This window comes from Electrona antarctica, assembly GCF_951216825.1.
Source record: "Electrona antarctica genome assembly, chromosome: 16".
Lineage (NCBI taxonomy): Eukaryota > Metazoa > Chordata > Actinopteri > Myctophiformes > Myctophidae > Electrona > Electrona antarctica.
In genome coordinates, this window is record NC_136797.1 from 20,009,579 (window position 1) to 20,035,309 (window position 25,731).

At 44.3% G+C, this 25,731-nt stretch overlaps 1 protein-coding gene and 1 pseudogene across 4 annotated transcripts in view; both read left to right on the forward strand.

Annotated features, from left to right (window-relative positions):
• Window positions 1–25,731, forward strand: part of whrna (whirlin a) — a 198,358-nt gene that overhangs the window by 143,095 nt on the left and 29,532 nt on the right. For all 3 annotated transcript variants that reach the window (XM_079525207.1, XM_079525208.1, XM_079525209.1), the window contains exon 6: window positions 22,787–22,999. In XM_079525207.1, coding sequence (XP_079381333.1) covers window positions 22,787–22,999 — 213 coding nt within the window. The remainder of the gene's footprint in view (window positions 1–22,786; window positions 23,000–25,731) is intronic.
• On the forward strand, window positions 6,943–11,033 carry LOC306940251 (nuclear pore complex protein Nup155-like; annotated as a pseudogene). Its single transcript has one exon. The product of its transcript is annotated as a nuclear pore complex protein Nup155-like (transcript).

Sequence of the window (25,731 nt, forward strand, 5' to 3'; positions counted from 1 at the left end):
ATGACTTTTCTGTGTGGATGTATGGGCTGTCAAGGCCAGAAAGTAGTTTTTGCCACTCAGTAGGCGTTCCTGCATAACTTCCTGGTTTGATGATGATGTCACGCGCATACCCTCAGGCCTCTATTCAGACAACATCTGTCTGGGAGGCAGAAACCCTGGCAGTAGGACTAGGGCTACGCTGCAGTGCATGTCCTATTCAGACAACATCTGTCTGGGAGGCAGAAACACTCAGCTTTGGAGGCAGCTGCAGCATGAGGTTTTCTGGCAAGCAGCAACTGGTAAATCACTTTTGACCGATGGACCACAAATGATTGGCTGGCAGTGAAATTGTGCTATGGTATCTTGAATCCTTGATTGGCCCAGCCCATGGTATCTTGATTGGCCCAGCCCATGGTATCTTGATTGGCCCAGCCCGTGGTATCTTGATTGGCCCAGCTGCAAATGCGTCTTTCCGCCTCCAAGACTGAGCTGCATAAAATACTAACTATGGGCAAAGACGGTCGCTGCGTGCATTTCATAGCTTGAGGTAGTTCCGTTTTGTGAGTTTGTGACATCATGCGCAGCATGCATACAGTATATACTGCATGTAGACAAACACTGTTGATTAGAGCAGGGGTTCTTAACCGTTTATGGGCACTTACTTAAACCCCTTCAGTCTCAAAGGTTCAACTGAAGTACCCAGTTGGCGGTTTCGCCTATGGCCAGAAACTGAACTGAGTTACTGAAATGTTAAAGTCAATGTGGCCCTCTTTTTGCATATTGACAAATTAACTGACAATATCTGAACCCACCATCTGACATTACAGTGTATTAAAATGATTAGTCATAATCATTTACAAGTCATGACTCATGCGTACCTTATCCATCTGGAAACCCTCATGACGAACAAAAAAAGGACATAATTATATGCAATTTGAAGTCTGGTGTGAATAAATCGCACACCACGGTGAGGTAGGGGATTAATTACCCTTTTAAGAAGTAAAATGTAATCAAGTCTTAAAAAGTCTACATTTAAATAAAAGTCTGAAAGAGAATTGGTCAGTGCAGCATCCTAGCTGTTCAGTGATCTATACAAGTAAAGTGGCCTACCATGTGTCTGAGGTTAGGGTATAGCATGTTGAAATCCCAATCCTTTCCTAAACATGTCGTCTGGCAAAAGAGAAAATAAAGCCAACAACAATAGGTTTAGTATCCATTAAACGGTATGTCAGCACTGAGTGAAGCCTATCATAACTATTCTCTCTAAAAGAGCGTAATTCAAATAAGTTGCTTTGAGCTAACATGTCAATTAATTCAGTGGTCTTGGTACACTGTTGAAGCAGTCGTTGATTTAAAGGATACTCCTCATCGTTTGCATATTTTGCCGACTTCATTATGTTGCCTCGTATCATGCACCCTTTCTAATCAGTAGTGTCTATTTTTTCAGTATTTATTCACCTAGCTATTTACATAAGCTGTCTGTGAGCAAACGCTTTGCGCTCAATCAGTTGCAACCGCCCACCGCTCAGAGCAGCATGATCTTTCTTGGCAACTGGGCAGCTCCGCTGGAGCAATCAGGGGGTACATTATTCCTTGCTCAGGAGCACCTCTTTGTCTTAGAGGGGAGAATATTTCGTTCTTTTACCCTATATGCAGATTTAACCACTTAAACCCTATTTGTTGGCCGGATTTCCACCAGGGGTCACTCTATACATGGCTACCGCCCTTAGGGTTAAACAGATTAATAACCCCTCTCTTGATGATGTGGGCTAGATCAATAGCCTCCATTCAAGTATCCTTGGGGGGGGGGGGGGGGGGGGGGGGTACCCTCTTCGTGTTATTGGTATAGGCTACCAATAACACAGAGATGGGCTCCTTTACATAAATTGTACTTGGTGACAAAATAATTGTGTTGGTGGCTGTGATTGTGGTGGTGACATAATTTGTTATTTCTGGCTTCAAGAGTCTATACGAGCTGTGTAGTCTGCTTATCAATAGACTGTGACGAACCCTATTGACTGTAAATCGATGTGAATGGATATGTGTCTGGTGTACGTTTAAGTGTGCGTGCCTGCGTGTGTGCATGTGTGCGTGCGTGCGTACATGCACACTGCTTTTACATGTGTATATTTTAATGTTGTGTATTTCCACAGTGTTTGCAATTGCACCACTCTTCACCTAACATGCGTGCTGCACCCCAGTTTATCATAGAGCACAAACCGAGCTTGTGCAGTAATTGGCAATCGTTTGCTGGCTCCATTTGAAGGTTTTACAGTGAAACTTGGAAATGGATAAATAAGAGCACTGAGCTCTCCCCAGACAGACGGGGACAGAGGCAGACTGAAATCGGGTAAAGTGGGTGAAGATAACGATGGTGTTGATTAGAGTTACAAAAAAACTTCTTTCTTTCTTTCTTTCTTTCTTTCTTTCTTTCTTTCTTTCTAGTGATTATGTACATGAGAGCCAGTAGATTAAGATATATATATATATAGAGTGAGAGAGAGACAGACAGAGAGAGAGAGAGAGACTTGGGGGGGGGGGGGGGGGGACGTAGCTGGAGGGCTTTGGTACTTGGCAGTATGGAGGGTTGTGATAATTTACTGCGTGACAGCACTGCAGCGCCTCCCTTGGAGCCAGAGACCTCTGTTAGAATGGGCTGCCTTTCCCAACCTCCTACTGGGTCAACAGCTCCTCCACTTCAATATTAATCATCTCTTAGAATAACACAGCCATGATAGCACTGCCTGAACAACAAGCAGAGAGAGAGAGAGAGAGAGAGCTCCATTTAGCTTCTTTATACCTTGAAAGGCCTCTCCGTGTGTCCTTTAGCAAGGATCCAGCCAGCGTGTTCCAATAATATCCGGATTATTTGGCCTTTCGCCAAATGTGTGCTTCCTCCCCATGTCCTTTCCAGCCCGTAGGGTCAAGGTAGACCAATAAGCGAATTAATTAAGAAATGCAAAATGCAGTCATCAAATGTGCTCTGACACCATTCTCACCATGATGTGAAAGCGAATGGATGATAAAGTTGTTTAGACTAGAGACAACAAAAATGTCAGCATTATACAGCAGATGCTGTCAGAAGAGAACCACGTAGAAAGTTTACAGAATTTGAAGTAACTAGTGTGGTGCTTGTTCAGGGCGTATAAAGCAACTGAACATACTTTACTCAAGTACAATAGTACTTAAGTACAATTTTGAGGTATTTGCACTTGAGTATTTCCAATAATCCAATACTTTTACTTCTACTCCACTACATCTCAAAGGCAAATATTTACTTTTACACCACTACAATTATTTGAAAACATAATTGCAGATTTAGATTTTTAAAAGATACTCACGACCCATAGAAATTGGTCCGCAAACCCAAACGTGGGTCCTCCTTGATCCACTGTTTGGGAAACACTGGTGTAAACCATGTATATTTTAAATGCGACAAACAATAGATTCGTAAAACCATCTCTACACAACAACTGCACTGAAAGGCCAGCAGACTGGCCGGGTGGTTAGAGAAATAATCTGATAACCAAAAGGTTACAGCATTCTAGAAGGAGACACCATGACGGCTTACACGCTTGCGCGCACGCACACACACACACGCACACGTCACGCACACACGCACATGGTGACAAGTTGACTGCATGTCGAGACAGATAAATAAAACCTAATTTATATTTAAATTAAGTATAATTCTCCAGGCTGCTAGCAGGTATAAGCACCATTACCCCCTTGATGAACTTGATTAGCAATCAATTGCACTTCTGTACTGTCTGGCATGTGTGCACTCACTGTGCAGTGGTGGACAACGCACTTACAGTAACTTCAGGACTTGAATCAAAATATTCATACTCCATGGTCAAATATAACTCATTTACAAGTAGAAAGTTGCTCTGTCATACAAATGACAGTATTAAAGCATGTTTGCCAAGCTTTGTGTGTTTGTGTCTACCGTGTATTAGTGTCTACCACGTAGTAGTGATTTGTTGGCTGAGCACGGAATGTGATGTATGATGATGTAAGCGTGCCCCTTACACTTCACACAAGTGTGATTTTCTTTTAAAATATAATTTTCAAAAAACATTAATAATAGTGAAAATAACCCATGTAAAAGCTCAACATGATGTAGCTTGTAGAGCTTGTGAATTTTTGAGTGGTGTAAACCACTCCTACAACTGGCTTTGTTAGTTTGTCTGTCTGTCTGTTCGTACCAAAAAATGAGCATGGTTGCTATGGTCACCTAGCCTGGCTCCAGCCCCTGAATCGCTAGCCACGCCCATTAAAAAAATATATTCAGGCGATTCAGGGTCTGGTGACGCTCTCGAAGGAGGTCTGAGACTCGGTTGGAAATCTGTACGACGAATCAGCGTCGTTTCAACTCGATGACGTCAAAACAACAGCGCCGTCCAGACACAAACAAACATGGCTGCCCCCACTGCGATGACTCACGACCATATCAATCTGGCTGTTAAATCGTCGTATGATAAATTGTTTCTTTACAGAAACGACAGGTTTTATAAACATCATCATCCGACATATTTTACCGCTTTTGTTTACATGCTAGTAGCGCTCGTTGGCTGTGTTTGTTTGGTTAGCAAACGGGTTAGCCATAGCCTCTCATGATTGACAACGTCATCTGCTTTCCTACTATTCTGATTGGTTGGTATGAACCAATCGCCGAAGACTGCCTCTTTGTCAACGCCCATCTCAGAAACGGCTGTAGTAGGGAGGGCTTTCAGACTGAATAATGGAGTGAAACGAAATGAAAATTCAGGCTGAGTGTCAGGCTAATGGTCACCCAGTTCACACAGGTGTGATTTCATTACGTCAGACATTACGTCAGACCACAGCTGATCAGTCTATATAAGACCATACACCACTCAGTTCACACGGGTGTGATTTTGATTTATGTACTTTTCCCTTCCTTGAAATGTAGTGGAGTCAAAAGTTAAATATTTCTCTTTGAAATGTAGTTGAGTGAACATCGGTATCCAAAAAATACTATTACTCAAGTAAACTACAGATACTCAAGTAAATGTACTTAAGTACAGTACTCAATTAAATGCACTTACTGTACTGTCCACCACTGAATGAGAGACGGGCTCAGATGTACAGTAGTGTTGGATTGGGCCTCCTAATTGAATGGGGCGCCTAGAAGGAACTCCATGGCCCTATCTCTCATCTTTTATGGTTATTGTTATCAATGATGTCCTTTCATCTTTCTATCTGACTGAGGAGCATTACAGTCTGGTAATGTGATTAAATCAGAATATAGAAGGCAGGGAGGAGCAGGCGCCCCCAGGCCACTCTGGATAGCCATCAATTCCGTTGTGGACTACACCAATGCTGTTCCAAATGTCTGTTGTCATACTGCAGGGGTGTCCAAACGTTTTTCAAAGGGGGCCATATTAGAAAATATTAAAACACCCAAGGGCCAACTACATAATTTAGCTTCGGATCTAAATGATTCTATCATCAATATTTAATATTTTAATATTTTTGTCAGGTGTGTGCTGTGAACAAAAAGTGTATCTCAGCTTTTGTTTAGACTTTACCAAATATAACCAAGCAAGCAAGGTAAAAAAATAAATTAAATACATAAATACAAGGAACAAGGAAAACACTGACCAATTATTCTCTGGGAAATGCCCAGGTTAAAAAACTTGAATGTAAAAATGTCCCATACTGTTGTTGGAGAGGCCGTTCATAATACAATTCTCCCCAGGGCCGCATTTGTCCAGCAGGCCGCATTTTGGACACAGCTGTCATACTGTAAACAATGACGGTGCATACTGTATTCTTTCTACAGTCCCTGTAAAGCATTTTGGGTCAGGACTATACATCTTTTGGGTTGCGGATCAATTTTGATGGTTCACGAGTAAATATTTATTTTTCTCTCTGTTGACTAGTACATTTACAATGTCTACAACAGGGGTGGGCAACTTTGACGATGGAGAGGGCCACTATATTTCCACACTCACTCCCTAGGGCCATATATTACTGTCGTAGCAAAAATAGCCGATCTACAAGCTCAAAACGCGTCGCGCTGCGACGCGTTTTGAGCTTGTAGATCGGCTATTTTTGCTATATTCGAATTGAAATCTTGAATTTTTGCTATTTTTGAATTGGAATCCTGAAAATTAACATTTTTATGTAATTTCAAATGCCTTTAATTATACTTGTGTTGCACAATGAGCTAATTTAGACTGAAGTAATTAAAGCGGTGTCATGTTCGCATGTTGTGGAATTGTAACAGCTGAAACCAATATTATATCAGTATTCTGACATTGAGGGCCACATTAAGTGAAGGTGGGGGCCGCATGTGGCCCCCGGGCCGCCAGTTGCCCACCCCTGGTCTACAATGTCTATTAATGAAGAATCAGCTGTACTGCCTCATGCCTAATATGAAAATGACTCTTAAAGCCTCCAGGAGTGCATCGGCAAAAACTAAGAAAATATGTGGTGGGTCTCAAGGGGGCTACAGCAGGGATCCCAAACATGTTCATGCCAATGACCCCAAACAGACACAGCCTCTGGCTGTGGCCCCTCTATTGTGAAATAGGAATGGCTTTAAGAAAATCACACCCGTGTGAAGTGAGTGGCGCTAATATATTAAAGTCTAACTCATGTTGATTAGGTGATGTAATGGTGATGTAAAACAAACGGTGCCAACACAAACATTAAACGCCATTAACAACAAAGAGACAATATGTAGTAATGAGGCACATTATGACGTAAATTTTCCCTTCATGTCAATGGCGTTTACAAAATAAACATTGAACTAAAGACAAACATTAAACCTGTCTATAGGAGGGACTAGTGCCCCTCAAAAAAAGAAAAAGAAAAGTAAGATGTCGTCAATATGGATGACATGAGGGATCTCCATGTATGGGCTCTACAGACACATCAGTTAGACGCACGCAACATATTTACAACGGAGACTGCGACGACGGTAGCATTCTCATCATGGCGTCTAGCGGTAGGCCCGGTGGCTCCGCCGGCGCGCTCCCCCAGACTCTGGAGAACACTGTTCGGCTCATCGACGGGCACCTGCACGAGGACCGTTGGTCCCCCGATCTGTCAGAGCTACTGTCGGTTTCTCCTGGAACGCTGCCATCGATCTCTGGAACGTCAGACATGGACTATCCCCCCCTTCAGGGACTGCTCAGTGGGCCAAACCTCCCAGAGCTTAGTGCGGTCCGCAGAGTGCTCTTACCTCCTGAACTGGAAGAGAAATTCAGCGAAATTCAGTGTAACTGCACAATGGGAGTCTTCCCTGAGATACGTAGAGCATGGCTCACCATTGACAATGTCATCTACATGTGGGACTATGAAAATGGTGGCGATTTGGCGTATTACGATGGTCTTGTTGAAACCATCCTGTCGGTGGGTCTCGTGAAACCAAAACCAAATACTTTCGACCCTGACATCCACTATCTGTTAGTCCTAGCCACCCCAGGGGACATGGTTATCCTTGGGCTCTGTGTCCCTGAACGCCACACAGGATTGAATGATGGCATGTCTGGTGAAATGCATCTGATACCAGACCCACTTTTCTCCATCCCAACAGACAATACCTACTTCCTGGCCATTGCATCGACAGACCATGGACGCATCTTCATGGCAGGCAAGGATGGCGGCCTGTATGAGTTAATTTACCACTTGAGCTGGTTCAGCTGCAGAAAGATCAGAAAGCACCAAAAAAAGCCCTTTGATGCTGTATCCTTTCTTGTTCCCTACGTACTCCTGCCCTTCTTCTCAGTCGACCCTATTGTACAGATTGCCATTGACAACTCCCGCAACACTCTATTCACCCTTTCAGAGACGGGAGTCCTACAGGTATTTGACCTGGATGCTGATGGCATGGGCCTTAGTTGGGTGAAAGGTGAAATGTCACAGAGTGACATTGTGACAGCAGCAAGAAACATCAGCGCTGAAGTTGATCGTTCTGTCTTCAGCCCAATTGTCCACATCTCTGTGATTGACAGATATGAGTCTTCACGCTGTCACCTGCTTGCTATTACTCATGCAGGTGTGCGTCTCTACTTCAGCACCACCCGATATAGGCAGACACAACATGCAAGACCCAGCGGTCTTCGCTTGGTTCATATCCGTCTTCCACCGGGGTTCTCTTCAACCGCGGTGGCGAAACCTGCAAAGGTCCACAAGGCTCTACATAGCAAAGGAGTTCTACTAATGGCAGCTTCTGAGACAGAATATAGCGACATCCTGTGGTGTGTCAACCACAACTTTTTCCCATTCAGGAAGCCTCTGATGGAAACTCAGATGATTTGCAAAGTGGATGGTCATTCCTGGGCACTCTGTGCTATTAATGAAGAGAGGCCCACCAAGGTCTCTACTCCGCTGAACAAAGATCTGGTCCCCATTACTGACCCGCCTGTGGTGGTCGAACAGCACAATATCTCTCAACAGAGATTTGTCCTTCTGTCTACTAAGGGTAGTGTCATCTTCCGTAAGCTACTTCCAGTTGACCAACTGCGCCACCTACTGGTTAGCTGTGCCGGAGGAGAAGGTGAAGAAATTGAACGATTCTTCAAGCTGCACGGGGAAGAACAAGCATGTGCCACAGCTTTGATCCTGGCTTGTTCGAAGGCTGCGTGTGACACAGAGGTTTCGGTGTGGTCCACCAGAGCCATCTTCAGATATGGAGGAGAAGCACAGCTGAGATTTCCCTCAGGCACCACTTCTAATGTAGCACCCATACATTCTGGTGCTGTCCCTATAGCCCGTGCGACGACCCTCATGCATCCTGGTGCTGCCCCTATTGCCCGGGTGTCAGATTCCCCTGTTGTCTTCTCAGGAAAGCACAATGGCATCAGCATCTACTTCACCCGTATTCTGGGGAGTATCTGGGATGGGAGCCTTGCTGTCGAGAAGACACTTAACCAGTGGAATCAGACTATTCTGGAGAGCAGTGTTGGCCCTCGTTATCTGGAGGCAGTCCTTCTGAAGTTAAAGGGTCTACAGGAATTCCTTGATAACAATTTTCAGTTCAGCCCCTCATCTGAGGGAGCTGCCAGTTTCAGCTCCTCAGCCAATCTGCAGCAGAAGCTGTTGGATTCCATGCACTCTGATGGAGCCAGCTCAGAGCAAGTACAGCAGGGGCTCCAGAGAAAATTTCACACAGAGTTACAGATCTACGAGAAAATGTCCCTGCAGGGTATCCAGCAGCTGGTTCATAGTTCGTGTCAGACACTGGCTCTTTGGAAGCTTCTCTGTGGAGACAATAAGTTCAGCCTCATTATCTCAGTGCTCCCCAAGGAGTTTCAAGAGCAGATGAAGGGAATGAGTTTTAGGTATGTGGTGACTCAAGGTAAAGAGCTTGTAGGAGCTCTCATCAAAGCACTTATTGATGTTAAAATCAAAGACGGTGACTCGGTGGATGCAATCAGCAAACACCTCATGGATATCTGTCCCTTACTGTACAACAGTGATGGCAGTGTCTACTATAAGGCTTATGAGTTGCTGCAATGGTCTTGGCAGATCCAGAACAAGACGGATAAAGAGAGAACCCTGAGAAAGTCACTGCGGCTGTACCAGCAGATCAGCCACCATGTTCACCTGCCCCTCATCTGTTCTCAGTTCAGGCAGGTCCATTTCTATGACGGAGTCCTGGAATTGTGCCTCACTGCGGCAGACAGGAAGGATCCCCAATGTCTGGCACGCCACTTCTATAAGAACGGGGAGCCAGAGGGGGACAGCGCTGGACAGATGGCGTTCCAGGAAAGATTTTCATGTTATAAATGCATCACAGATACCATGCAGGAACTGGTGAACCAAAGCGAGGCTGCCTCTCAGTCTCTTAATGTCTCCGAGCAGCCGGGAACACCAGTTATGACATATCACCCTAACATGAGTACCGCTAGTACAAGTAATGACACCGCTACTTCCCGTTTTGAACGGATGCTGGGTCTGGCCCAGAGGTCTCAGGATGAGCTATTTCACGTAGCTCTCTACAACTGGCTGATCCAGGCTGACCTTACTGATAAGCTGCTCCAGGTAAATGGTCCTTATCTGGAGGAACACCTGATGCACATGATCAAGCAGGACCAGAGTAAGGTGCGTAACATGGAGCTCCTGTGGCGTTACTATGAGAAGAACCGCCGCTTTGGCAAGGCAGCCCGTGTATTGGCACGCCTCGCTGACATGTACAGCACGGAGATCCCCCTGAAGCAGCGTTTGCAGTACATTGCTAGAGCTATTTTGTTAGCCCAGGGGGCTGACGGAGAGTTCCTTCATGAGCTTGAAGAAAAGATGGAGGTGGCGCGTATCCAAGTACAGATCCAGGACACATTGTCGATACAGTATCGCCCTGATCCCTCAGTGAAGAATGCCATTTCACTGTTGGACTCGGAACTTATGGACGTCACCAAGCTCTATGAAGAGTTTGCTGACCATTTTAAGATGCCAGAGTGCAAACTGGCCATCGTTCATTGCGCTGGACACTCGGACCCAGTTCTAGTGCACTCACTGTGGCAGGAGATCATAGAGAAAGCGCTGGCTGACAGTGTTGCCATGTGTCCAGAAGACAGAATGAGGGCCCTCAGTTTGAAACTGGTGCCACTAGGAAAGGTTTACGCTGGAAGGTACTTTCCTCATGAATTCCTTGTGAGGTTTTTGGAGCAGCAGGTGTGTCGGTTAAACTGGGACGCGGGCTTTGTCAAACGCACCATGCAGGAGATTGGCATCCACTCGCATTGTGACCAACTCCCCAAAACCCGGGATCCCTGTGGGAAACGCAAACAGGGATCTACCAGCGGAAGCCACTCCACGTGGTAGAGTGGTAACTTTGTGGAAGAGTACTGTATGTGCTTCTCCCAGGATATGTGGACGACTACAGTACATTACACACAAATGGTACAGTGATTTACTCCGTTTTGTGTCTTGACAAAATCTGTGGTTACCTGGTGGAGCTGCAGGGTCTTTATCTAAATTCTGCCTTGCAGCAAAACATTGGCAACTTCAAATCCATGCAGGCCAACCTGGAGAAACTTCAATGCAACCTACAGTATAAATACACCATCAAGGACAAATAATAGACGACTGAAGCTAACACAGTTGACATACATTAACTAATTCACTACCACATTAAAGCTGTGTTTTTGCGACCACGCAATTTCCTGGTTTCATTGAGACTCGAACGGTGAATCAAAGGTTAGCAAAGGTTAGCAAAAATCACACCTGTGTGAAGTGAGGGGCGCTCTTATCATTATACATCATCTTACATCATCTCATGAACAACTGAATTTATGTGATTGTTTAGCCGATTTGCTCGTCTACATATGACGTACATTTTCCCTTCATTGTCAATGGCATTTAATGTTTGTGTTGCCACAAGTTTATGTCATATTTGAGGCACATATGACCTAATTTCTCCTTTCATTGTCAATGGCAAATATGAGACGGGAGGGGACAAAAGCTGTATATAGGAGGGGCTAGCGCCCCTCAACAAAAGAACACAAAAATATGTTAAACCATACTTGGCAGGGAATGAGTTTTTAACAACAATAAAAATAAATCACACTGGTGCGAAGTGAGGGGCGCTCTTCTCATCATACATCATCTCATTCTCAACCAATGGGCTAGCGCCCTTCCCCCCCCAAAAAAAACATACTTTGCCACTCGCAGATGTTCCACTTGTTCAATGGACTCCTATGATAGATCTGTGCAGGATGTGACTGTAGACTGATGCTTGAATATTTTTGAATAACCAACGCAAAAATCTATGAGTGTGTGGCTGGCTATACATTATTTATTATTAATATTTATATACATAAACGGTAAGATGCAATGTCATGAGACCAGTCTGATTAAAGCCAGAATAAATATTACACTCTGAATCCCTAATGGATGACATTATGGTCCATACTTGGTCCTAAACAGGGAGAAGACCATGCACAATAACTGTGACTAATACCAGATCCCCCCCTTTTTAACCCATTTAGACCTGAGGTCAGTTCTCAAACATTTTCATGTCAAGGACCCCCAAAAATATATGAAATTGGCCGTCGACCCCCATCTGAAAATGTTGTTTCAGGGACCTCCCAGAACCAAAGGTTTGAGTTAAAAACATTTGCTCTGAAAGTATATATATTCAAAGATTTGCGCCACATTTTCAAGATTTTTCAAAAAATAGCAGATCTACATGCTCGTAGCGCGGCACTCAGTGCCGCACTATGAGCTTGTAGATCTGCTATTTTTCAATAGCTAAAGTATAACATAATGCTTAAAACACCAAAAAGGGGTTCCCGGCCAGAATGGGTTTAAGCGCTAGCCCCTCTTATGCCCATCTTTGTGTCTGTGTGTACCCCATAGTGATGATGGCTGAACACAGAATGTGATGTATGATGACGTATTACGATAAGACGCCCCTCACTTCACACAAGTGTGATTATTTTCTTCTCTTTTGAAGCTCCCCTCCAATGTCTGGCTTTCAGAAAGACAAAAACGGACCCCACTCGTGACATCAGCCAAGTCTATGGACTTTTAATGTTTGCTTTAAGCAGTGACGTCATGTGGCAGCCCCTCACTGTGATTTTCTTTTTTTACTGTTGATCTGTCATTATTTTGTCCAGCACCTGGGACAGATTGGTATGTGCATTGTGTCTTTTACAACTGCCTAACAGGCCATCCATCTGGGCTACGAGAGCTTTACTCGAGATTGGGTTGTGCGTTCTGCACAATCGGCAGCGCACAGCTGGCTGAGTGAGATATTAAATTGTGATTTAATGGTACAAATAATGTTCTTACAGAGCCTTCATGCTCTGATGAAGGCTGCATAGCCGAAACGCGTAAGCGTTCCTTTTTGGTGTGTGCCAATAAAGAAATGGAAATGTGAGTACAGGGACGTAGCTGACCATTTGTTTGCCCTACTCGTAAGATATTTGTGCTGCCCCCCCTCCCGACGAAAGCGTTGCTATTCCTTCTTATGCAGATCAGCTATTTTCGCTGTTTGTGAGGACGCACACACAGCCGCTCGTTATTACGTGGCAGGGCCGCGGAGAAATTTGTTAATATGATGGTCGGCTTGGCATTTTTTGGCATATTTTGTTGCCCCACTTTGCGTGTTGCCCTACTCGCAGTGCGTATTGCGCGTATAGGTAGCGACGGCACTGTGTGAGTACTTTGTCCGCCATTGATTTAATTTTTGGATGTGCTACCTTTTTGGAATTTTTTAAATTCCTATTTTTTGATTGCTGATGCGCAACCTCTTTTGCTCATTTACTGTTCTTACAACTACTAGGCAGATGCTTTTTGGGAGCACATGCCCCTCCAGTATATGCCATAGCATTCATTCATTGTACCCCTTGTACAGAGTATCCGTTGTACCAATTGTCAGATTACTTGTAGTTTATTGTCTCCACCAGGCCGAAGGCATGGGGAGACAGAATGTTTTGCAAATTTGCACTCTGTCCGTGTGTGTGTCCGTCCGTGTGTGTACAGCTAATGTACAGCCAAATTTTGCACACCCCATTTTTGAGGGGTGCTAGCCCCTCCTATATACAGGTTTATTGTTTAGTTCAATGTTTTAAAAACGCCATTGACAATGGACTGGTCAGTCTATGTCAGTGGTCTATGACGTATCCATGACATATGTCTCCATATTTGGGCAAGGTTTCATCCTAATTCATGCCACTTCCTTGTAGACGGCCTGGCTCTGAAAGAGGCCAGAGGATGATGTAATCCACGCCCAAATGTGACTTGGCCTACAGGGAGTGTGAGTGCAAAGTTTCACACTGATCGGTTGAGCGGTGCTGGAGACTAGAATCTTACCGTCACACTGACGGACAGAAGCCAAAACCTAATCTCTGGCCTTTGGCAGTTCACCTTGGTGGAGACAAAAACAATGTCATTAGCCCTGGTCCAGTGCTTACAGCGAGTCTCTCTCTGACGCCCTGTGGAAGTCCCTTCCGCAGCCCTCTGGTCACATTCTCACTCCCGTGCGCGGGTTTTCAAATACCAGCAAATAAACAAAACGACGTAACTACTCACCGAAACAAAGCCTGCTAGACCTTCGTAAAAGTCTATTCTCGTAGCTGGGAAGCGTCTCAGGTCCCCAGCTTCTCTCTAAAATGCACTTTGTGCCATTTTAATAACGCAATGTACCCTGAATTTACCGGGCAGAGTAATTTCTTCTACTACGGCATTTCCGGGTTTTGCCTGCGATCTGGTTGGATTTATTTTATTTAATGATTAAAATAGTGCATTTTAGAGAAGCTGGGGACCTGAGACTACTCTTAGTGCACTGTAGTGTAGTGTACTTTCTCTACTACTCTTTGTGCACTGTAGTGTAGTGTACTTTCTCTACTACTCTGTAGTGCACTGTAGTGTAGTGCACTTTCTCTACTACTCTGTAGTGCACTGTAGTGTAGTGTACTTTCTCTACTACTCTGTAGTGCACTGTAGTGTAGTGTACTTTCTCTACTACTCTTAGTGCACTGTAGTGTAGTGTACTTTCTCTACTACTCTGTAGTGCACTGTAGTGTAGTGTACTTTCTCTACTACTCTGTAGTGCACTGTAGTGTAGTGTACTTTCTCTATCCACACCTCGCTCCCCGTCTCTCCCTCTGACACTTAGAATGGAAGACCCATTATGCGATGCTCAGCCAATCACAGCTCAGAATGCTTCTGATGACGCATTCTGAAAAGGCAATCTCTAGAATTAAGTATAGTTAGATTACTTAGTGCAGTAGCCATTATTAGTACTTGGAGGCCAGTTAATAATGTCAGTATTATTACATACATATAAAAGGGACACGGACATATCTGACGGACAGAATACGGACATAATACAGATATATCTCCATATATGCGTGTATGTATAATATGTAATATATATTCATTTTCCGTCCTGAGACCGTTAAATCAAGGCACACTCAGACACTTTTTTTAAATTTGAATTATTGTTATGCCTACTGTACAGCACTTAAATGTGCTTTATAAATAAAGTTGGATTGGATTGGAGTTGGACATGTCCCATCTGGAGGCCCTTGGCTTTTAATACCAGGTTAGCTCCTGCAAGGTCAAAGCCAATCTGTACTAACTTCTTGCGGAATCGATTTTTTATAGCTTTCCCATATAGCTTTCTTCTCTTGGCGCACACCTCACACTCTAACTTCTTTGGCGTTCTCAAAGAAAATAGTGTTACATTTCCTGGGAGTAAAGTAATAGTGAGAGAGAGAAAGAGAGAGAGAAAACAAAATAGGGACACAAAAACACACTTTGGCACATTTGTCATAGTCAGAAAAGCGGGCGGCGCCGGGCGTTACTGTGTGGTGTGGTGGAAACATCTGTGTCTTCATCACACACTAATCTTCTGACAGACTGTAGCAGCTATGGAAGACGTGGTGTTATACACCACCAACACGCTGATGAACTGGCGATGTGTGGCCTGGTTGGATTTTCTCATTTACTTGATATGTTTTGTAGAGTGGCAAAATGTTGCAAATGTAATATGTTTTCCCTCTGTCGAATGTGTAATACGGCTCAGTTCATCTCAGCTTGCGTGGTTGCACATGGATGATATATTTTAAATGCCACATTCCTAATTTGTCATCGCATAGAATTGTACCGCTTTTTTATAGTATTGCATTTGTCTTTGTACTGGTGTTACATTGCTGCTTCAAATGGGGATTTTATTTTGGGCAGAAAATCTTGAATATGTGGTTCCTGTTATGTCAAGCTGGCAATAGTAGCTGGTGAAAGGAAACCAGAGAGACAGAGACAGCAAAATGGAGAACGAGAATACAAACCTACAATCCTCCGCTTTCTTTGTTAGTGGTAGGTGTTGGTTTCTGCTGAAGAGGTTTACATATCACATTTACGCCATTATGATTAAACATTCATAGTTACATGAGTAGCAATTGATTAATTAATGAAAGGCTGATCTATGTAGTACATTGCACAATAGAATCCATAATGTTAATTTAACTCCAAGAGTGTAGTCCTTTTGGAGTTAAATTAATTTTGAGCTGCTCAACCTGTTTTGACTCATGATCTGTGAGCGCTCCATAGTATGACGATAGCTAACAGTGAATTGTAAAACGTGTACGATTTTATGTCAGCTCATCTACCAATGTTAAATGTAAGACATTTTCGAGAGCGAGACCATTGTGTCTGGCCAGGCACAGATTCATAAACTGTAGATCACTTGAGTAAGTAAGTACATTTTATTTATAAAGCACTTTCACTTGACTTGAGCACAATCCATATGCTCTGCTCTACTGTATTTTACGGTACAGCCATTAATTAGAATGATTCTTGTTTGCTAACTGCTATTGCTTTTTGATTGCTGTTTGTGATCAATAGCAAGACCCAATTAGAGTCTGAAGTTCAAAATTATAATTGTAGAAGTTGTATTACAGCAATTAATAATACAATGGCATCCCTGTTTGATTAGGCCACGCCGCCACGGACCCCTTGTTTGATAACACCTTTTGAATCCATAGGACCCCGATCTACGCTATAAGTAGCCTCGCCGAGCCATGAGGCCCATAGGGCAGGAGCCTATCTCCTGTTTCTGTAGCGTGAGGCAGCTTGATGTACAAGTACACCCCCTGGACATGACGCTAGTATGTCGCAGGGACTTACCCCCAATCCAACCCCTGATGTATTGCTGAGTGTCAAGCAGGGAGGCACTGGGTCCCATTTTTAGAGTCTTTGGTATGACCCGGCCAGGGATTGAACCCCGACCTCCCAGTCTCAGGGCTGACACTCTAACCACAAGGCCACTGAGCTGGTTAACAACGATCTACGCTATAGTACGCTATAAATTCCTCAGTGCTTTGCTCTGAGATTGTGACCTGTAAGGGTCCATTTGGACCGATGGTGTTCCCCGAGAGGCGACATTGAGAAACGACGTTCCAAAAAACTTTCTCCTCACCGTGGTCGGCACCTTTGCAATAACGGTGTGTTTTCCTCCTTTTGTATCAGAGATTAGACCTTGTTGCTCAGTTGTTTGTTTCTCCCATGACTCTTCATCGATTGCCCATGTGGTCAGTTGTAATTTGTATAGCCCACAGCGATAAAGTGGCTGGTCACCTTATCTGATGTAGATGCCGCCAGAGACTGAGAATGACTGCAGAGATGGCCCAGCTCCAGCAAGCGGACCACCCATGTTTTGAATGACCAACTATAAACCATAGACCACCATTAGCCACACTGCGGGCTGTTTTCCCATCAGTGGAGTAAATGCAAATTTCATTAGCTTCATAAAACAAAACATCTGCTCAACGATCTGACATGACAATAACATAATTATTGTTCATGCACCCCCCCCCCCCCCCCCCCTTCCTGTTTGTGTCACGCCATAGTGACCTTGGCTTATAAAAGGGATGCGAATGGTGAGTACAAATGCAGCTGGTAAAGCAGGTGGGTGATTAAGATTCAGGCAGGGTACTGTATAGCTGAAAGGTTCACCTTGGGCCTGTTGGCTCCGCGGGGAGATGCAGAACAACTTGCTGCCGTTACAAAGTGAAGATGAGGTAAAGGAAAAGGCGGCAGGCCAGAGAACATGCTGCTGATCTTAATTGTTGTGACGTATACAGCTGTCGCCATCTCTTGCGCGCTATAACTCACTTTGGCACGGTGAAGCACGGCCATAGAAAGCGCACACACACACACACACACACACACACACACACACACACCAGTATAAATGTATAAGTTTTCTGAGAAGCTTTCAGAGTTACAACTGGATAAATGAACACTGACGATTTTGACTAATTAACCAGCTCAGTGGCCTTGTGTTTAGAGTGTCTGCATTGAGAGAGTGGGAGGTCGGGGGCTCAATCTAAATGGTAATACAAATGGTACCCAATGCCTTCCAGCTTGGCCCTCAGCATCGAGGGTTGGACTGGGGGTTAACTCCCTGCGACATACAGTGTCATGTCCAGGGGGAGTACACGCTACCGAAAACATGGAGATAGGATCCTGACCATTGGACCACATGACCACAGGCTTTATTTATAACACTGACACATTTTCTCACATGACACATTGACACTCACGCACACATGCACACACTTGCACATGCGGAACCCGGAAGCTACAGTTTGAGTTTGTGCTTGAAATGTACTGTAATTCTGCAAACTGTTAATACATTCTTCAATCAATCAATCAAAACAGTATGTGGCTTTGAAAGGGTGTCTTTGCTAGACAAAGGGTACGCTAGCTATAGCAGATCGCTGGAATAAAGATAAAGTGAGTGGGAACAGAATTTGGTCAGAATTTGAGAGGATGATGGCCCTTCTGCAGCATCTGCAGCCCCCCCCCCCCCCCCATCCCCCCCTGCAGATGCTGCATGTTAAGGGGCCATTCACATCATGTTAGCAGTTCACAAGCTTAACTATACACATTTTGAAATTGAGGAATGAGGATTGATTTTAACTGCACTATTATTATGTTTAGCTAACATTAATCTACCACATTGTCTTTTTGTCAGGTGAAACCACCTGACTAATGAAAGCTCATGAAAACTAGTTTTTTAATGATTTTGCCTAAACATTTGCCCACAATAGGGCGAGGATTATCAAAAGCAGATCTATCTGCCAAACTAAACGGCATCCTTCCACCCCTTTATTTGTAGGAACACGTGCAGTAGAGTGGATGGGGAGCACTACTAGTACTATAAAATGGTGAAATAAAATGCAATAAAAGCCAGTTGTCTTGTGGTAGGAGGTCATCCTTTTTCATTACGCCTATATGTACCCCTTTAGTGCTTAGTTCAAGATGTTCCGGTTCCGCTGCTGTCATTCTAAGACTCTAAAACCATGAAGTGTGCTGCCGATAAACGTTTTTTGTTATACTGGTCTCAAAATATAGAGGCCAGAAGGTGTAAAAATTGACCTTTACAGTATATGTTATTTTAGTTAAACCAACTGCACTTTGTCAGTGTACTGCGGTGGCTAGTAAAGGAGCTCCCTGTGGCAATGGCTGCATTAATTGGTATAATGGATGATAGCAAGGCAGTCAGAAAGGAGGAAGTGTGTAGGAATGATAATTTATACATTTGGGATGAGCGTGTGAATGAGCGATGGCTTTATAGTTCAGCACACGCATGTGTGATTCATATTCCTTTTATTCTCCTGTCCCCTGCTTTTGTCTCCTCTCCTCCAGTCCTCTTCACCTCTGGGTGTCCCTGCAGTTACACATTCTGACATTTCTCTCTCTCTCTCTCTGAGTCTCTCTCTCTCTCTCTCTCTCTCTCTCTCTCTCTGAGTCTCTCTCTGAGTCTCTCTCTCTCTCTCTCTCTCTCTCTCTCTCTCTCTCTCTCTCTCTCTCTCTCTCACCTGTGAATCATCTTCACCTCTTTTTGTTTAGTTTCCCCCTCCCTCTGTCACCTCCTTTGTATCCGTCCTTATCTGCCTGCTCCTCTTTCTGGTACACATTTTCATTCCTCTCCCTTTGCGCGATCCTTCTCTCGCTCCTTCATGCTTTTCTGTTCGTTCTTATCTCCTTCCTCCCTCCTCCTCAGTCCTCCATCCTCCTCAGTCCTCCATCTCCTCAGTCCTCCCCTCCTCCTCAGTCCTCCCCTCCTCCTCCTCAGTCCTCCCCTCCTCCTCAGTCCTCCCCCCTCCTCCTCAGTCCTCCCTCCTCCTCCTCAGTCCTCCCTCCTCCTCAGTCCTCCCTCCTCCTCCGAACCAACCGTCCTGAAGACCCCCCCCCCTCTCTACAGTACCCCCTAATGCGTTCCTCTCCCTCTGTCATCCTCTTCACTGCATTCCCCCACACTCTGACCTTTATGTCCTAAACCTGTCTTCTCAACCGTCTGTATTTTTGAACAACCAACTCTCCCCTCCCCCATATTCTATCTCCCTCCCTCCACGCTTTCTTATACCCCACCCGTTCCCCTGTCTCTCTCTCTCTCTCTCTCTCTCTCTCTCTCTCTCTCTCTCTCTCTCTCTCTCTCTCTCTCTCTCCATTTGCTTTTCCTCTACTTGTCAGAACCAGCCTTTCATTTTTCCCATGTTACTTCCGCTCCACCCTCCACTCTTTCCAACCAATTACTCCTCTTCACCTGTTCATTCATCCTCCCTTCACTACCTGCCGCTCCATCATGACCCTCCACCTTCTTTTCCTCTCTCCCTGTCTTTACCCCCCCCCCCCCCTCTCTCTCGCACGCAGACAGACAGACAGACAGACAGACAGACAGAAATGCTGTCCTCAATGCCAGTATGCGTCTATGACACTGGGAAGGAATACGTGTCCAGCATGCATGTTGTTTGGTGTGGGAGGAAAGCCAACGCAAACATGCGGGAGGACATGCAAACTCCACACAGAAAGGTCACCCCAGCCGGCGATCGAACACAGGACCTTCTTGTTGTGAGGCAACAGTGCTGCTAACCATGCACTGCACCACCGTGGCGCCATGCACCCTGGTGCTATTTTGTCATCATTGTCACAAAGATGATGACAAAATAGCATTTGAGGAACACTTTTATTTAATAGAGTAACATTAATGTCACTGAGGTACTGCCCCAGTCAACAAGAAGGTATATAGTCCACAGTCCCGCTGTGGACGCGTGTGGGTGGGGTGAGCGTTTGCTCAGAACATGGAAGGTGTGTCACGCCTTACTTTTGTTGGCAGGCTATGTATGCATGCAGACATTCTTGTGTTTTGGTTCCTTCGGCCGCGATGCTGCTTACGGTACCACCTAATCACATGGTGGCTCTTTAGGTTGTGCAGATTGGTCAGCTGCCATATTAACCCATGGGCAGAAAGGGCATGCTTATCACCAGGCACACACAGCCAACTGTTACCTGAGCACCTGCTCGAGTGACTTAATTCATAGGAGAAAGTGCCTTATTAATTTCTCTCTTGCCGAACCAAACTGAAAACTGTTCTTGAGTATTTACTATTGTGGAAGGAAATACCAGAATTAGAAATTGTGTTATTGTGACCTGACTAGACCGGAAAACAGTGATTTGGGGGGCTGGGGGCGCTCCCGAGCCCCCACCCAAACCGGTTTAACGTGAACTTTGAATTTTCCAAGCGTGCTGTGGCACCAGAGCAACCCCTAAAGCGGCACCCAACTCACTTGAAACCCAATGGTTATGTAAGACTTGAGACAAGCAGCACCCAACTCACTTGAAACCCAATGGTTATGTAAGACTTGAGACAAGCGGCACCCAACTCACTTGAAACCCAATGGTTATGTAAGACTTGAGACAAGCGGCACCCAACTCACTTGAAACCCAATGGTTATGTAAGACTTGAGACAAGCGGCACCCAACTCACTTGAAACCCAATGGTTATGTAAGACTTGAGACTTACTTATGACACAGTGACACAAGTGCAGTAATCTGATGTCCATATTTTCAGCTTGTCATTAATGGCAATTTATATACTTTTACATCTAATTATTATTGGGTTTTTTTTGTGGCTTTCGCTTTTATTTTTTATTTTTTATGGAGGGACAGACAGTAGGCTGACAGGAAATGGGGGGGGGGGTGACATGCAGTAAAGGCCATCGGGATCTGGAGTCGAACCCGCGGCACACTGCCAGACTGGATTACCAGCCAAGGTGCCTGGACCGCTGAGCCATGGCCCAGGCCAATTATTATTGTTTTTGAGGGGATTTGAATGGCTGAGCACGGAATGTGATTTGTATGATGATCGCCCCTGTTATTTTTGTGTGTAAATTCTGCCTTAAATTTTGAGTGTGGGTTTTGGCGTACGGTCACGTCGGCATGGCATTAATGAATAATTAATGAATGAAACATAACATAACATAACTGGAATACAACCAAACAACACATGGAAAGCCAATAAGAACATAGTTTAGCCCTCTCGCCTCGCTTGCCTGTCATGTCTGCGCACGCACACACACACATGCACGCAAGTGTGCACTTTGGCACACTGGAACGAAACACCACTGTGCTTGCCATGAAGTAGGATTATTCCGTGAGGCTACAGCCTTTGTCAAGTAGTATAGGCTACATGACTCACATCACAGTTACATCGCCATGAATGGAATACGTTTGTATAGGCTATATTAATTTAACCCATTCTTAAGAAGTGCACATGCAGTGCACTGGACGTTAAAGCAGCCACGATCCCCCCTGAGTCGGACTGCCACGTTAATGACGCCACGTTAAAGAGAGCTAGCTGGCAACAGTGACGAGGCAGCCAGAAACTCATAATCAACGTTTATGGCGTGATCACTGATTGATGAATGAATGCATAAATATGGATGAAGGCTGGTGTGTGTGATGGGTGGGATGCATGTCCATGAAAAGATTTAAACAGTGGCGCCCGCCCCGGTCCCGACTCCCGAAAATGATCTCGCATAAGCGCTCAGCCTATCTGATTCAGATGACCAGACCTGCAATTTATCTAAATGACTTATTTAACCCACTTATTTAAATGGGTGAATGATTAAGCCTATACCATTGCATATTGTTTTTAATTGTGCGATTTTAATTGCTTGTACAGTTGGAAATCTCATATCGTCGATGCATGCCTTTACAATGTCACATGTATAATATTTATTGTTTTTTATAGCTAGAGACATTTTAGGAGTGAATATTTATGTTTAGATGCCTTTCAGCTGCTCAGACAATGCTGCTCCGCTAGCAGACAAAGCGTACGACAGCGCCCGACCTAACGTGAGTTTTGGCGTAGGGTACGTCAAAGTTCTAAGTCACGCTGGAATGATAAATGCCGAAAATTGCAGTGATCTTGGCGTGCGCCCATTTTAATCATAATAATAATCATCATCATCATCATCTCTCTTCTCCTTCCTCTCTTCTCCGTCTCCCATGCACCTGCACCCTTCCATCCACCCAGCCTGTGTTCTACAAGGGTGTGTGCGGCTCTCAGGTGACCCTGTCCAGCATGGTGAACCAGACACGGGCCATGCTGGAGGAGCAGGCCCGCCACCTGCTGACCGAGACGGAGAGGCAGACCATGGGCTACTACGTGGAGGAGTACCGGGACGGACACATCGGCGTGGAGCAGCTGGTCATGGCCTTGTTCGAGCTGCTCAACACCCATGCAAAGGTCAGTGGTGGGAAAAGTACCACATTTTAATAAAGAAGTATTAATACTGCGATGTAGAAATGCTGTCTGTTACGAGTAAAAGTCCGGAATAGAGGGTATGCGTGTGACATCATCATCAAACCAGGAAGTTATGCAGGAACGCCTACTGAGTGGCAAAAAACTACTTTCTGGCCTTGACAGCCCATACATCCACACAGAAAAGTCTTATCTGATTGCATTAAACAACATTAAACAATGTTAAACTCACTTTGCGTGTTGCTTTGCCACTCGATTTGCCACTCGATGTGCCATTCACTTTAAGCATGCGCATACTCTCTATTCAAAATGTACTTGAGTACAAAAGTACTAGTAGTAGTATAAGTAAGTACTCATTATGTCCCATTTCTTGTTTTGAAATGTATAAAAATCCATTTTGAAAATGGCAGATCAGATCGGCTATTTTCAAATGGCCGAAATGTTTTGTAACATTAATCAAACAAAAAGTACTAACTAAAGTTTTAAAAGCAATATAGTGGAGTAAAAGTACAATATTTGGATCTGAGATGTAGTGGAGTAGAAGTAAAAGTATTGGAAATTGGAAATACTGTAATGTACAAATACCTCAAAATTGTACTTAACCCCCTTATGGCTATTGACGCAATGAATCAATAAATCCCTTATGGCCACTGACGTAATTGACGTAATCGTTTAATCCCCTGTAATCGGGAGCTTAATATAACAAAATGTAGCAACTTTTAGCTTGTTTGGCTAACGGCCGATGTAATCTACCTAAAACCGACCGAAATCCGCGCGTGCACAGTCGATCACGCACACGCGCGGTCTTTATGTGCATCGCTGTGTAAAATGCGATATTTTGGGCTTGATTAGAGCTTAATTTGACTTAGTTATTAAAATCAACGATGATTGCTTAGCATCCCGGACATCTGATAGTGCTGCACAGTCCAAAGCTAGTACCGGATGTTATTGTTCCTTAAACCGGAAGTGACATCACCCGATTCGCTCTATTTGGTCAAAATCGGCATAATCAGGACTGGGTATAATACTATAGGATTGCCGTGTGAGAATGAGATGTAGTGTGTATATCACAGATTTTTCTATTGGCATTAAAATGACGAATTAAACATATGAATAGTGCAGGCAGAAGGCACAATCCACTATTAATTAGGCTGGCCATAAGCCAGTTAAGTACAATACTAAATGTACATAGTTACTTTACATCACTGGCAAAGGTCAGGGATGAAGGATATCGGTGTGCGGTATACATTGTATGCGCGTGTATTTTGTTTTAGCACATGTGTGTTTTTTCTTTTTGTTATATATGGCTGCCACCGTTTTTGCCCTATCTTGTAATGCTTTATTCCCTACACACATTCATCACTCGGCTGCCGTGTTTTGTGAGACTATCTAGATTTATGCCAAGGTTTTTTCCTTGGTGGACTCGGTGTCTGTTTCTCTTCCTGTCTCTTAAAAGTCACCCGTTTTTATCTGACAGTGTGCAGTACCTCACCCAATGAAAAGCATGATATATCAAATGTGTATTGTTATTCGAATGTCCCAGGAGAAGCTTTCTTGTGTTCCTTACTGGCACTGCTGTGGCCTAATTCATACTTGGTGGTTTCGCTCACCGAAAATAGCTTATCTATAAGCATGCGGCAGTGTCTTATCGCATCATGAAGCGTTGTGAGCTTGTAGAGCAAAACCATTGTACAACAGTACTGTATCGATAAATCCGTTGAGTATATGGGAAAATATTGTACCACTTACGAGAGATGGCTCTGAACAACATAGTATCGTTTCAGCAGCAATGAAAGCACATGTGTGATAATCACATCGTAAAGGATGAAATGCAAGGTAATTTGGGCTAGCACATGGTGCATGCACAGCGAATTGACAGATCAGTCATTCTCGATCGTGGAATTTTGCGTGTAACCATAAAACGAGCAAGAGATAGGAAAAAAAACAACCAAAAGAGGGAGGGTGAAAACTCCACCCAGAGTATTGAACAATAATATTGTTCAATACTCTGGGTCATAATGACATATTATGTCCTTATGCCGCCTGCCTATAAAATTATCCTAATCATTGTTGGAATGATAAATCCTTTCCAACTGGAGCTATTCAACTTAAAAGCAGTTTAAATGTTTGATGTAACTTCTATTTTGTTTTAAAATCTCTCAAATTAAGGTTTTCAACCATGTCTGTGTGTGTCAATTTGTCTTGTGTCTGCCTGTATGCTAATCAGCATCGTATTTCTTGTGCATTGTGCCTAAAGGGAAATTCTCAAATATTATTTCAGATTGGTCAACGACAACTATGCTGTTTCTGTGAATAATTGCCTTGCATGGTGTAATTGCCTCCGCCATCGATGAGTCGCGGGCGTGTGCACGAAACGAGCACGCGCGCGACAATTTCACGGGTCCGTGCCCACATAGCCCCTCGACTTCTCGGCGCGTACAGAAAAAAAAAAACACAGGTCTCATTGAAAATGAACTATATAGGCGCGTTAAATCACTGCCCGTTTGAAAGGACCTTAAAGCGTCTCGGATAAAGGTGCTATATAAATGCACCATTTACATTTACAATAAATAACCAGGGAATTGTTTCTGCAGTATGTGAGATCAATCCGTCTTCTTTCTCCATCTCATGCAGTGACACACACACACACACACACACACACACACACACACACACACACACACACACACACACACACACACACACACACACACACA